The 14,475-nt window shown below is 42.7% G+C and overlaps 1 protein-coding gene across 1 annotated transcript in view; it reads right to left on the minus strand.

Moving 5' to 3' along the window:
• The window catches only part of GALNTL5 (polypeptide N-acetylgalactosaminyltransferase like 5), a 55,342-nt gene that overhangs the window by 3,834 nt on the left and 37,033 nt on the right, over nt 1-14,475 (minus strand). Inside the window, 1 exon segment of the mRNA XM_027051249.2 lies at nt 10,751-10,868. Within this exon segment, the coding sequence (XP_026907050.1) occupies nt 10,751-10,868 (118 nt within the window).

The following is a 14,475-nucleotide window of genomic DNA, read 5'->3' on the forward strand; positions in this document are numbered from 1 at the left end:
ACACCGCTTACGTATCGCACAGTATATTAGCCATGACTTCCTAGTTTACTCTAATTCAGTGATCCTTGCATGGTTCGCCAATTAAAAGCATCCTATCACTCGGGAACTTCAAAATGCAAAAGCCTTGGGCCCATCCAGCCCTAATGAATCAGGAACTGTGGGGCTGGGCCCAGTGATTTGCATTTTAACCTGGTCTTCAGGTGATTTTGGTCACATTAAAATGAGAATCACTGTTCTGACTGATCAAGATCATACATCCCAGTTTTATAGACACTTTTTAATAAAATCCATCTAATCATTTAGGAAATAAGGCTTTCACTGAAACAAATACTCAGACTGGCTTATGAGAGCAATACTTAGGGTGACGCATATCACTTGAGTAGTCAGAAGGGATTCTGACTGATGAAACATAAGAAAATGAAACCTCTGGGGCGCCTGGGTGGCTCAGTCGGTTGGACATCCAACTTCGGCTCAGGTCATGATCTCGTGGCTCGTGGGTTCAAGCTCTGCGTTGGGCTCTGTGCTGACAGCTCAGAGCCCGGAGCCTGGAGCCTACTTGGGATTCTGTGTCTCCCTCTCTCTCTGTCCCTCCCCCGCTCACACTCTGTCTCTCAAAAATAAATATTTAAAAAATTTTTAAGAAAATGAAACTTCTGACATAACATGAGACGTAATGACCCCCTCACCTCTAGAGTTCGTTAGAAATAGCCGGAAATAGCCCCTCAGAATGTTGAGAAAAAATATCGATGGAATTCGTTTTCCTTAGGAAAATACTTAGATCAGAACTCTGAAGAATTAGGTTCTTTTATCATATCTGCCCCATGTTTATGATCAGACCCTTCCTCTCTGGATCTCATTTTCATCTGAAGCTAAGAACTACGTAGTTGCTCATTTAAGCTACCGTTTGGGGGTGCTTTGTTATACAGCCAAAGAAAGCCAACCGCTACTGGCTATAATGTCCTATTCTTTTTTTTCAAGTGAGAACCTAACGAAATTTGGAAAATCATGAATATCTGTTCAATAATTAGACTGCAGACAGCACTGTTTATTATTTTTGGTATATTCTTACATGTTTGAGATGTTTAAAAAAATTTTTTAATGTTTATTTTTGAGAGAGAGCGAGAGCATGAGAGAAAGAGACACTGAGCAGGGAAGGGGCAGAGAGAGATGGAGACACAGAATCTGAAGCAGGCTCCAGGCTCCGAGCTGTCAGCACAGAGCTCGACGCGGGGCTTGAACCCACGAACCACGAGATCACAACCTGATCCGAAGTCGAACACTCAACCGACTGAACCACCCAGGCGCCCCGAAATGTCTCTTTATTGGAAAAGAAATCTGGCCATGAGTGCAGAATAGAAAATCAAAGTAATCAAAGTGATAAAAGAGGTACAAGAGTAAAAATTTTATCAAAAACCTTTCTTGAAAATCAAACTGAAGGAAGCTATAGCAATGTTGCCTAACCTTCATAGGGCTCATGTGTTTGTTCTTCTACTCAATGCATTTGTGTCTCAGTTTCCTCATCTGGAAAGTGAGAATAACAGTACCTACCTCATGGGGTTGTTATGAGCATCACATAACTTGATACTTGTAAAGTGTTTAGAGTTTTTATTTTTCATATTGTTTTTAATTTAAATTTTAGTTAACATCCAGTGCAGTATCGATTTCAGTAATTCATCACTCACGTACAACACCCAGTGCTCATCCCAACAAGTGCCCTCCTGAGTACCTATCACCATCTAGCCCATCTCCAACCCACCTCCCTCCGTCAACCCACGGTTTGTTCTCTATCATTAAGAGTCCCTTGTGATTTATTTCCCTCTCTTCTCTTCCCCCCTTCCCCATATGTCCATCTGTTTTGTTTCTTAAATTCCACATGAGTGAAATCATATGGTATTTGTCTTTCTCTCATTGACTTATTTTGCTTAGCATAATACATTCTAGCTCCATCCATGTCATTGCAAATGGTAAAATTTCATTACTTTTGATGGCTGAGTAACATTCCATCGTGTGTGTGTGTGTGTGTGTGAGAGAGAGAGAGAGAGAGAGAGAGAGAGAGAGAGAGAGAGCATGAGCAGGGGAGGGGCAGAGAGAGAGAGAGAGAAAGACAGAGACAGAATTCCAAACAGGCTCCAGGCTCCTAGTTGTCAGCACAGAGCCCGATGCAGGGCTCGAATGCACGAACCATGAGATCATGACCTGAGTCCAAGTAGATGCTTAACCGAATGAGCCACCCAGGCGCCCCTAGAATAGTTCTATTTTTAGTTTCTTGAGGAGCCTCCACATTGTTCTCCAGAGTGGCTGCACCAGCTTGAATTCCCACCAATAGGGCAAGAGGGTTCCCCTTTCTCCACATCCTCACCAACACCTGTTATTTCTTGTGTTATTAATTTTAGCCATTCTGACAGGTGTGAGGTGGTGTCCCATCATGGTTTTGATTTGTATTTCACTGATGAGTGATACTGAACATCTTTTCATGTGTCTGTTAGCCATCTAGATGTCTTTTTTGGGAAACCGTCTATCCATGTCTTCTGCCCATTTATTAACTGGGTTATTTGTTTTTTGGGTGTTGAGTTCAATAAGTTCTTTATTTTGGATACTAACCCTTTTTCCAATATGTCATTTGCAAATATCTCCTCCCATTCTGTAGGCTGCCTTTTAGTTTTGTTCATTGTTTCCTTCACTGTGCAGAAGCTTTTTGATCTTGATGAGGTCCCAGTAGTTCATGTCTGCTTTTTTTCCCCTTGCCTTTGGTGATGTGTCTAGCAAGAAGTTACTCCAGCCAACGTCAAAGAGGTTGCTGCCTGTGTTCTCCTCTAGGATTTTGATGGTTTCTGGTCTCAGATTTAGGTCTTTCATCATTTTTTTTGCTATTTTTATTTAATATGTTTTTTAAATTTACATCCAAGTTAGTTAGCATACAGTGCAACAATGATTTCAGTAGATTCCTTAATGCCCCTTACCCATTTAGACCATCCCCTCTCCCACAATCCCTCCAGCAACCCTCTGTTTGTTCTCTATATTTAAGAGTCTTTTATGTTTTGTCCCCCTCCCTGTTTTTATATTATTTTTGCTTCCCTTCCCTTATGTTCTCTGTTTTGGATCTTAAAGTCTTCATATGAGAGAAGTCACATGATATTTGTCTTTCTCTGACTAATTTCGCTTAGCATAAAACCCCCTAGTTCCATCCACGTAGTTGGAAATGGCAAGATTTCATTCTTTTTGATTGCCGAGTAATACTCTATTGTATATATATACCACATCTTGTTTATCCATTCATCCATCGATGGATATTTGGGCTCTTTCCATACTTTGGCTATTGTCGATAGTGCTGCTATAAACATGGGAGTGCATGTGTCCCCTCGAAACAGCACACCTGCATCCCGTGGATAAATCCTAGTAGTGCAATTGCTGGGTCATAGGATAGTTCTATTTTTAATTTTTTGAGGAACCTCCATACTATTTTCCAGAGTTGGCTGCACCAGTTTGCATTCACCAGCAGTGCCAAAGAGATCCTCTTTCTCCGCATCCTTGCCAACATCTGTTGTTGCCCGAGTTGTTAACATTAGCCATTCTGACAGGTGTGAGGCAGTATTTCAGTGTGTTTTTGATTTGTATTTCCCTGATGATGAGTGATGTTGAGCATTTTTTGTGTTGGTTGGCCATCTGGATGTCTTCTTTGGAGAAGTATCTATTCATGTCTTTTGCCTATTTCTTCACTGGATTGTTTGTTTTTTGGGTGTTGAGTTTGATCTTTCATCCATTTTGAATTTAATTTTTGTGTATGGTGTAAGGAAGTGGTCCAGGTTCACTCTTCTGCACATTGCCGTCCAGTTTTCCCAACACCATTTGTCAAAGAGACTGTCTTTTATCATTGGATATTCTTTCCTGTTTTGTCTAATATTAGTTGATCATATAGTTGTGGGTCCATTTCTAGGTTTTCTATTCTGTTCCATTGATCTATGTGTCTGTTTTTGTGCCAGTAACATACTGTCTTGATGACTACATCTTTCTAATGTTGCTTGAAATCTGGAATTGTGATGCCTCTGGTTTTTTCTTTTTCAGGATTGCTTTGACTCTTCAAGGTCTTTTGTGAGCCCATACAAATTTTGAGGTTGTTTGTTGGAGCCCTGAAAGACATCACTGGTGGTATTTTGATGGGAATTGAATTAAATATGTAGATTGCTTAGACATTGTATCGACATTTTAACAACGTTTGTTCTTCCAATCCATGAGCATGGGATGCTTTTCCATTTATTTGTGTCTCTTCAGTTTCTTTCCTAAGTGTTCTATGGTTTTCAGAGTATAGATCTTTTCTCTCTTTAGTTAGGTATATTCCTACGTCTCCCGTGGTTTTGGGTGCAAATGGAATCTATTCCTTAATTTCTTGTTCTGCTGCTTTATTATTGGTGTATAGAAATGCAACAGATTTCTGCACATTGATTTTATATCCTGACACTTAGCTCAATTAGTGTATTCTAGCAATTTTTTGGTGGAGTCTTTTGGTTTTCTACAGAGAGTATCATGTTGTCTGCAAATAGTGAAGGTTTGACTTCTTCCTTGCTGATTTGGATGCCTTTTATTTCTTTTTGTTGTCTGATTGCTGAGGGTAAGACTTTCAGTACTTTCAGTACTATCTTAAATAGTAATAGTGAGAGTGGACATCCTTGTCTTGTTCTTTACTGTAGGGGAAAGGCTCTGTTTTTCCCCATTGAAGATGATATTAGCTGTGGGTCTTTCATATATGGCTTTATGATGTTGAGGTATAGTCCCTCTATCTCTATTTTGTTGAGGGTTTTTATCAAGACTGGATGCTGTATTTTGTCAAATGCTTTGTCTGCATCTATTGATGGATCATATAGTTCTTATCCTATCCTTTCTTCTTTTTTTTTTTTTTTTTACGATTTATTTTTGAAAGAAAGAGAGTGGGCACGAGTGGGGAAGGGACAGAGAGAGAGGGAGACACAGAATCTGAAGTGGCTCCAAGCTCTGAGCTGTCAGCACAGAGCCTGATGTGGGGCTCAAACTCACAGGCTGTGAGATCATGACCTGAGCCAAAGTTGGATGCTCAACCTACTGAGCCCCCCAGTGCCCCTCCTTTCTTTTATTAATGTGGTGTATCATGTTGATTTGTGGATATTGAACCAGCCCTGCATCCCAGGAATAAATCCCACTTGATCATGGTGAATAATAATTTTAATGTACTGTTAAATTCAATTTGCTAATATCATTGAGAATTTCTGTATCCATGTTCATCAGGGGTGTTGGCCTGTAATGCTCCTTTTCAGTGAGGTCTTTGTCTGGTTTTGGAGTCAAGGCAATGCTGGCTTCATAGAATGAGTTTGGAAGTTTCCTTCCATTTCTATTTTTTTGTTTGTGTTTTTGGAACAGTTTGAGAAGAATGGGTATTAACTCTTCTTTAAATGTCTGGTAGAATTCTCCTGGGAAGCCATCAGGCCCAGGACTCTTGTTTGTTGGAAGACTTTTGATTACTGATTCAGTTTCTTTGCTGGTTTTGGGTCTGTTCAAATTTTCTATTTCTTCTTGTTTCAGTTTTGGTGGTTTGTGAGTTTCTAGGATTTTGCCCTGAGTTGGACTCTGCTCACAGCTCGGAGCCCAGAGCCTGCTTGGGATTCTGTGTCTCCCTCTCTCTTTGCCCCTCCCCTGCTCACGCTCTGTTCCTCTCTCTCTGCCCCTCCCCTGGCTCACACTCTGTCTCTCTCTGTCTCTCAAAAATGAATAAACGTTTAAAAAAATTTTAAAAAAAGCCTTTCTGAATAATTACATCAAAGCTGTAACTATGGACTGTGGCTGGTAGGAAGGAGCAAAGTGGACAGAGATGAGTGATGGTTTAGACCTAGATCTAACCACACATGATGAAGGAAAGTGGGGCATGAAAGGGAGATTGGAGACCAAGAAAGTACTCTGGGGGGCTGGATGGTTGCGGGTGGGTAGAGGGCATCACATTATCCACCCGAAGAGGAATGGACCATGGGAGGAAGAATGGGTTCGAGGGAGTAGAAAGAGCTCTCTTTTTGAAACGTTGGGGTTAGGATGCCTATGGGACACTCATCCTACAGGAGAGTAACCTGTAGGCAGTGAGATGTGCAAGCTTCTGGCACAGAAGGACCTGGGAAGGAGCTAGAACTATGTCACTGGCATGTAGTCATTGAGGCACGATGCGGATGAGGTTACTGAGAAGGGGAAGGGAGAAAAGAAACAGGGCCTTGGGGAAACCTATGGAGTCAATGGCAGGGTCCCAGGTCCAGAGCAGTGTACCTTGTCCGCATCTAGGGCCACCAGGATGGAGTGCCAAGCCACGCAGGCTGTTGGGGACAATTGGAGGCCAGCCTCCAGTCCACCAGGAAACCAAAGTGCAGATCTGAAGCCTGGTTAGTACTATCCCGAGGCTGGGGGTCAAGCTGCAGCTCCGTGGGCACCCAGCCAATCCCCACTTTCCCGAGTGATGGTAACACTGAGGTCAGGGCAGCTAAAACAAATTCAGAGCTTTGGAGGCTTCCAGAAATGACTTAGAATAGAACCGAGCTGGTGAGGTCTCCAGGCCTGCCGTTGAATAGATAGTGGAAAGCAGGACAGAATAGGCTTGGGGCATATACCTCCGGTTCTGCGAATTGAGCCAAGTTGCTGGAGCGCTCAGAGCCCCAGTTTCCCCCTGTAAGTAGGAGATCCTGGTGGCACCCACCTCACAGGTTTATTATGAAGACTGAGTTGATATTTGCAAGATTTCAGAGCCGTGCGTGTCACACAGATGAGCACTTGTTAAACAAAGGAAACGTATTTTTCTCCTTTACCCCGTAACTTAAACATGCCATTTCTGCAGGGAAGGCCATCTAAGACACACACCTCCCTCAACACAAGTCTAGATTCCCCTCTCATATGATCTCTTGGTACCCTGTACTTCTCCTCCACTGTATGTATCAAAAATACCTAATCATCGGGGCGCCTGGGTGGCTCAGTCAGTTGAGCGTCTGACTTCGGCTCAGGTCATGATCTCATGGCTCGTGGGTTTGAGCCCCGCGTCGGGCTCTGTGCTGACAGCTCGGAGCCTGGGGCCGGCTTCGGATTCTGAGTCTCCCTCTCTCTCTCTCTCTCTCTCTGCCCTCTCCTGCTCATGCTGTCTCTCTCTGTCTCTCAAAAATAAATAAACATTAAAAAAATTAAAAAAAAACCAACCTAATCATCTCTCTCTACTTCAACAGAATGGAAGCTCCAAGCCATCGGAAGCCACATTTGCACTGCATGAGGCTGCATTGCACACAAGGCACAGCCCTTTGCGCATAACGGGTTCTCAGTATTGTTGAGTGAATGAACGAACGAACGAATGAATGAACGGGCGAGGGTTGTGCCTTCTTCCGAATGCCCAGCATGTGGCAGAGCCTCACATAGGAGGTGTCCCTTAAATGATGGCTACGTTGACCCTAACCAGAACTCCTGAGAGAGTCTAACCTAGCAAAATACAGACCTGGGTACTGTCACCATACAGGCGTTAGCTACGGCTTCGGGAGTAGATACAGGTATGCCACGGCCCCTGGCCGGTCAGCACGGAGGTGCTACACCCAGCCCTGGTGACCTGCCCTGCCAGGTCCTGTCTCTTTAGTCTCTGGATCATGGGAAGCCCACAGGTCTCCCCGGGAGCAGGTGTGCTGCCTGTGGGAGGCTATCAGTTCAGAATTGAGGTTCTTTCCCACCAGATAAGGAAATACTGCACTATATTAAGTCAGCCCAGAGGAGCACATGGAGAGAGAAGGGACAGCTGATAAGATAACAGTCCTGGGAATACCCACGCTTCAGAGATGCACAGAAGAAATTCCTGCAGAGGAAACTGAGAGCAACAGAGCTATGGAGGAGGAACCAGAACACTGTTCTATAGTGCCAAATGTTGCAGCCACCTCCAGTACATAGAAGAACAAAGCCGTCCACTAGGAACATCAATATTAAATGGGTGACAGTTCCCCGAGGGATGTCCCCGAGTGCTGAGGGCTGCCAGGATGCTGATTTATTGGAAAGAAGAGTGAGGAACGGAGACGAAGATACAGGTGTCAATGGTCTCGTATCAGGAAAGACAGGGCCCCTTATCTCGGTTAGAGACCGCTGCTGATGTCAAGAGAGCTCTCTAGCTATTTATTAACTTACGTGTTTGTGAAAAGAGAGACTCACACATGCTTAAAAAAAATATGAAGGGGCCATTAGGAACGGAGCAGTCGACAATACTGAAGCAAGGATAATTAGTACCTTTGAATAATAAGTTAGCTGCTATTGGCTATCTGGAGGGAAGAGAGAGCCAGAAAAAGGAAGACACCCCCTCTTCAAATATGTACATATCATTCACAAAATTGATTTTATTCTGAGACAAACAATGTGCTCATTAAGATATTAGGTCCTGAAAGGGGGAAACCCCATATACCATATTCACAAAGAGCGATGTAATAAAACAGGGAGTAATCAACCAAACAATGAAAAGCACTAAAGGCCTGGATATTCTAAAATAATGCCTGCATCAAAAGGGAACATATGATTGGGGCTGGGGCGGGGGGTTGCGGGGGAGAAGCAATAAAAAATAATCAGCTCACAACATACTGCCAAAGTATGTTATGTATTGCTCTAGATATGTTTATATTCACAATAAAGTGTCTGAAGCATTATGAAAGAAGTCTGTGCTTAAAAGAACACTAAGCCAGTGAACAAAGCCAAAAGAAGGAAGTGGGAGAGAAAGTCAGAAAAAGAAAACACAAAAAAGCAATTACAGTAAACATTTTAATGCATCCTAAGAAAATATATGCAGTTCCAAGTATGATCTCTGCAGATGATTTCAGAATGTAAAGAACAGATGGCAACATTTAAAGAATAATTATAGCTGTCACTTATTAAGTAGCTCCCATAAATTATCTGTCTTTACAGCTTTGTAATAAAGATCTTTTTCTTTTTCTTTTTTTTTTTTTTTCATTTTACCCGCAAGGAAACTGAAGCTCAACCAGAATTTGAATTTAGTCATTGATTAAGCTGTTTCCTCTACACCAGGTTGTCTCTGTTGGGAAGAAACAAACAAGGCAGAGAAAAGTGAGAAAAAATTAAGGGTGATAAGGTGAGCGCACAGCCCAGATTTTCATGCACAGTTCAAAGTGGCCGTTATAAAAATCTATTAGAATTTAGTCAAAAGCCAAAACTTATCTATGATAAACACACAATAAATATCCGAACAGTACCTTAGTGTTTTCTTCAGACTCTCTCTCCAGGAATATTTACCTTGTACTTTATTCTCTACCCCAATTATTTCATTAAATCTTCACAAAATTGGAATTTAAGAAACCAAATGAGCAAAAGAAAAAAAAAAAAGGGAGAGAGAGAGAGACAAACCAAGAAACAGACTCTTAACTCTAGAGAACAAATTTCTGGTCATCAGAGGGGAGGTGGGCCAAGGGTGGGTTGAACAGGTGACGGGGTTCAAGGAGTGCACCTGTTGTGATGAGCACAGGGTGAAGCATGGACTTGGTGAATCACTATATTGTACACCTGAAACTAACATAACGCTGTGTGTTAACTACACTGGGATTAAAACAAAACAAACAAACGGGCGCCTGGGTGTCTCAGTCGGTTAAGCAACCTCCTTCGATCTCACAGTTTGTGAGTTCAGGCCCCGTGCTGGGTTCTGTGCTGACAGCTCAGAGCCTGGAGCCTGCCTCAGATTCTGTGTCTCCCTCTCTCTGCCCCTCTCTCACTTGTGCGCACGTGTGCTCTCTCTCTCTCTCTCTCAAAAATATATTTATTTTTAATTTTTAAAAATTAACTTTAATTTAAAAAAACCCCAAATATTCACAAAATCCTGAGAATGGCATTTACATTTATTCCTATTTACTGGGTGAGGAAATGGGAAATTAGAAAAATTAATGGCTGACCAAGGATCCTACAGAGCTGGGACCCATTCTGACGTCTAATGTCCACTGATCTAGTATCACAGGAATATTTACAAGCCAAATCTACGTTTACATTTGAGATGTAGTTCACATTCCACAAGAAATTCACCCTGTTACAGTATACAATGACTATTTTCACGAGGTTGCCCGATGATCACCACTCTCTCATTCTGGAACATTCTCACCACCTCCCAAAGAGCCCTGGGACCTATCAGCACTCACTCACCTACCTTCTGTTTCTATGGATTTGCTTAGGCTGCGCCTTTCCTAGGACCGGACTTAGTCACATAAATGTGTGGCCTTTTGTGTCTGACGTCTTTCACTCACCATACTGTTTTCAAGGTCCGCCATGCTGTAGCAGGTATCCCGGGATTCAAGAGTTGAAAGACCAAGACCAACCCAGACATCCCCTACCAAGTCCTCTCGACTTGCAGATAGAGAAACCGAGGCCTAAGATAGCCCACAGAGTTAGTGGCACCCAAGTCCTCCACTGTCTAATTCTGTTATTTCTACCGCACCACGACCACCAAGAAAATCGGTGTAACAAAAAAGAGTTTTCACAAATAAATAAAAATATTGCATTAGGTCAACACCTCATACATTAGAAATAAAACAGCATACAGTAATATAAGCTGATATTTTACTATTGTCAAATTTTGCAAGGAGCCCCCTAGATCCTTTATTTCATGTGATGCGGGAACGGTACCGGATGTTCAGGTGGGAAAACGGGGCATAAATACCACGGCACGCCTCTGGACTTGACGTCAGCTTTCACTCTCTCTGTACAAAGAGAACTATTTAGAAAGTAGAGTCTGAATTACCCTTAACGAAAGCTCCAAATTTTCTGCTCCCCAGAGGTTCATGCCCTTGTCATACTGTCCGATCTCATGAAAGTAATGCCTATTTATAGCAAAAATTCCCCCAGCCATTGCAGGTGACCTAAAAAGGATACATAAATATTAAATCACAGGTTCAGCCATTATGGATTTTTGCCAAAATTACGGTGAATGTTAGCAATAACATGAAAACTAGAAAACGACGATATTAAGACCAAAATCGTTAACTTAATGTATATTTAACTTGATGGATATACATTACATTGAATGTAAAATTAGTAAATTGAAGCCATAACTACCTAAAAGTAGGTAGTAACTTTCCACTTAGCTCTCACCAAATTGTGTCAGCTATATATTCTAAATGTTGTCTTTCTCTCTCTCTCTTTTTTTTTAGGTTTATTTAGTTTTGAGAGAGAGAGAGAGAGAGAGAGAGGGCATGAGCAGGGGAGGGGCAGAGAGAGAGGGAGACACAGAATCCGAAGCAGGCTCCAGGCTCCGAGCTGTCAGCACAGAGCCTGACATGGGGCTTGAACTCATGACCTGTGAGATCACGACCTGAGCCAAAGTCTAGTGCTTAACTGACTGAGCCACTCAGGCGCCCCAAATGTCGTCTTGTTCTTAAAAGGGAACATCATCTTTAGAATGTGAGTTTCCCCTGGAGATAACTACTTGACTTGGGGAGTAGAGCTTACAGATCTCCTTTTCTAAGCGCGTTAAGTGAATATACTATTTACTTCTGGGAAAACCATGAAGTTACAAAACACCTTTTTTGTTTTGTTTTGTTTTGTTGTCCCACGACAGCAAGGCCTAATAACACCGAACTGAGTAGTATGAAAATAATTTCAAGTTCATTTATTCATTCATGTTTGAAAAAGTACACATGAAGCACCTGTGATGTGTTAGGGAGAAGTTAGTGCATCAACGGGCCAAGATCCCAGCTCGTGCGGGGGGCCAGGGTGGAGGGAGGGACACTAGTCGCTGCAGTGGTGCCAGAGAAAGATGATGGAGTCGTGGATAAGGTAGCGGGACGTGGCCCAGTGTCTGATGTATTTTGAGGACGGGAGACAGCAGGTTTGCTTACAGGTGGGGGGTGGGGTGAAGGAGGAAGAGAAGGATGAAGGCTCACCCCAGCGTGTTGGCCCGGGGACATCACATCTGCACTGAGATGGAGATACCGAGTGGGCAGGTTTTGGGGGGAAGATTCAGCTGGGGACATGAGTGAGCTCTCCATTCACTCTAGTGGAGACGCCAGTACGCAGGTGCATGGAAGCGTCTGGCACTCTGAGAGTGGCCGGGGCCAGAGACATAACTTTGGGAGTCCTCAAGATATGGCGGATACACAGCACTCTGGCAGCGAGGGCCGGGGGGGGGGGGGGGGGGTGGAAGAGACCACAAACAACTGTCCCGGGCACTGTGACAGCAAGAGATCGGAGGAAAGAGAGGGAAAGAGGAGCCACCGGTGCAGGAGGAAGACCGGAAAACCGTCTGCCGGTGGGCCCCGAGGTGAGGACTGAGAACCAGCGCGGCACCGACACGGGAAGACCACTAGCGCGTTTTAGCGGGTGGGGGCGCAGAGCCAGATTCAAGCAAGTCTGAGACACCAGAGTTCAGAGTTGGAGATCGTGACACAGCCAGCTTTTTCTAAGAGGCTTTAATGCAAAGGAGAGCAGAGGAAAGGAGAGGCGGCTGATAAAGGAAGATTGTTTTTTGTAATTGGGAGAGGTAACGGTGGGCCTCGAGAGGAGCGGTCTCATCTAGTGGGCCAGATGCGACCCGCCCCATCTGCGCCCTGGGTCACCGTGATCCTGGCCAAGCCCAGGGGGCCCCGCTGCCACAGCGTTGCATTGAAATTACATCTCTACCTGACTTCCTTCACACTGGACTCTACACCCTCGAGGGCAAAGGCCACGTTTTCTGTTGTGACCACAGTGTCTGGCAGCAAAGAGTTGTTAAACTGATAACTGAAGCAGGTTCACAAACCGGTCTTTAAAGTTAGGCTGTAGGTTCTGTTGAAAATAGGGTAAAAAAATACTTACAGCTCAGAGAACCCAAGTTACACCCTCTCAAAAGGGAAAGCTTTTATTCTAAAAAAAAAAAAAAAATCTCGAAACTGCTGGGAAGTGTGTGTGTGTGTGTGTGTGTGCACATGCGTGTGTCTTACCGGAGAAACGTTGAGTCACGGTGCTAACTCGGGCACGTCTGAGACAGCGGGAGAAAGGATAAAACGTCGTGATGCGTCCTTGAAGAGGCCCCGGGTGGAGTACAGGGGGCACGTCCCTTGGTAGCGGTGACCTCCCCCCACCCCCGCACGTCCCCTCCCTGGGGAAGCTGTGGGGGGAACCACTGGTGTGAGCTCAACGCCACAATTCTCCTTGCTTGCTCTAAGTTTGCCAAAATTCCCTGCATCTACATTTTTTTTTTGAGCTGTTGCAAACGTGAAGAAATGTATCTTCAGATGTGAATGCTAATTAATGCCATGGATAATACCTAAAATTCACTTTTCCTTTTAACCCTTTAAAACTACCGACTTTTTCTTACGTTATCATACATTATCCTTATGATATAACAGTCGAGCGTTGAATCACATGAGTTTGAACTGTGTGGGTCCACTTACATGTGGATTTTTAGATAAATACAGCACAGTACTGTAAGTGTATTTTCTCTTCCTTCTGATATTAACATTTTTTTTTTGCTCTAGCTTATTGTAAGAATACAGTATGTGATACACGTGGATTTAAAACATGTTAATCAACTGTTTATATTATCAGTAACACTTCAGTTAACAGTAGGCTCTTAGTAGTTAAGTTTTTGGGGAGTCAAAAGTTAGTATGTACAATATACATTCTATAAATAATTAGTATCATACTGTTTTTTATGGCCTGAGTTTTTATTTAGCCTATTGTGAGAATTTTCCTTTTACATTAATTAGCTTTCAAAACCTTTGTATAATATTCTACAGAGTATGAATATAGTTTTTAACCATTTTAATATTGAACGTTTATGTTGTTTTTATTTTCTAACTGATATGAATGTTGATACAATGTGTGTCTCTGATTTACTTCTCCTTAACTCCTTAGGGAAACATTTCAAGAAGTGGGAGTGTTGCGTTAAAGAATAACATAAGATTTTTAATGTATATTGTCAGATTGTTTTCAAAAAGCACATGTGATTATGTGTATACTAACAGTGTATTAGAATTCAAAAAACGTTACTACTCAGCGACTATCAGGAATATAATTTCCCTAGTAAAATTTTTAGAGCCTAAAGCATGCCTGATGTGTGAAATATGGAAACATTACAAAATTATGTAGATCTTTTTTATAAATGGAATACTTCATTTTAAATTAAATAAGTTCATTTTGAGATGAACTCCAAAGATCGATGGTTTATTTTTTTTTTTAGTAAATTAAGATGTCTACGCACGACCTTTTATTTATTTATTTAATTTCAAAATTTTTTTAGTTTATTTATTTTGAGAGAGAAAGAGAGAGAGTGAGCAGGCAGAGGGGCAGAGAGAGAATCCCAAGCAGGCTCCATGCTGTCAGCACAGAGCCTGACGCGGGGCTCGAACTCACGAACCGCGAGATCATGACCTGAGCCAAAACCAAGAGTTGGATGCTCAATCGACTTGAGCCACCCAGGCGCCCCACGTTACATTTTATTTAAATACAATGTGTCTTTGTCCCTTTTCATTTCAAAGTCTGTAACAG

This window comes from Acinonyx jubatus, chromosome A2, assembly GCF_027475565.1.
Source record: "Acinonyx jubatus isolate Ajub_Pintada_27869175 chromosome A2, VMU_Ajub_asm_v1.0, whole genome shotgun sequence".
NCBI classification, from domain to species: domain Eukaryota; kingdom Metazoa; phylum Chordata; class Mammalia; order Carnivora; family Felidae; genus Acinonyx; species Acinonyx jubatus.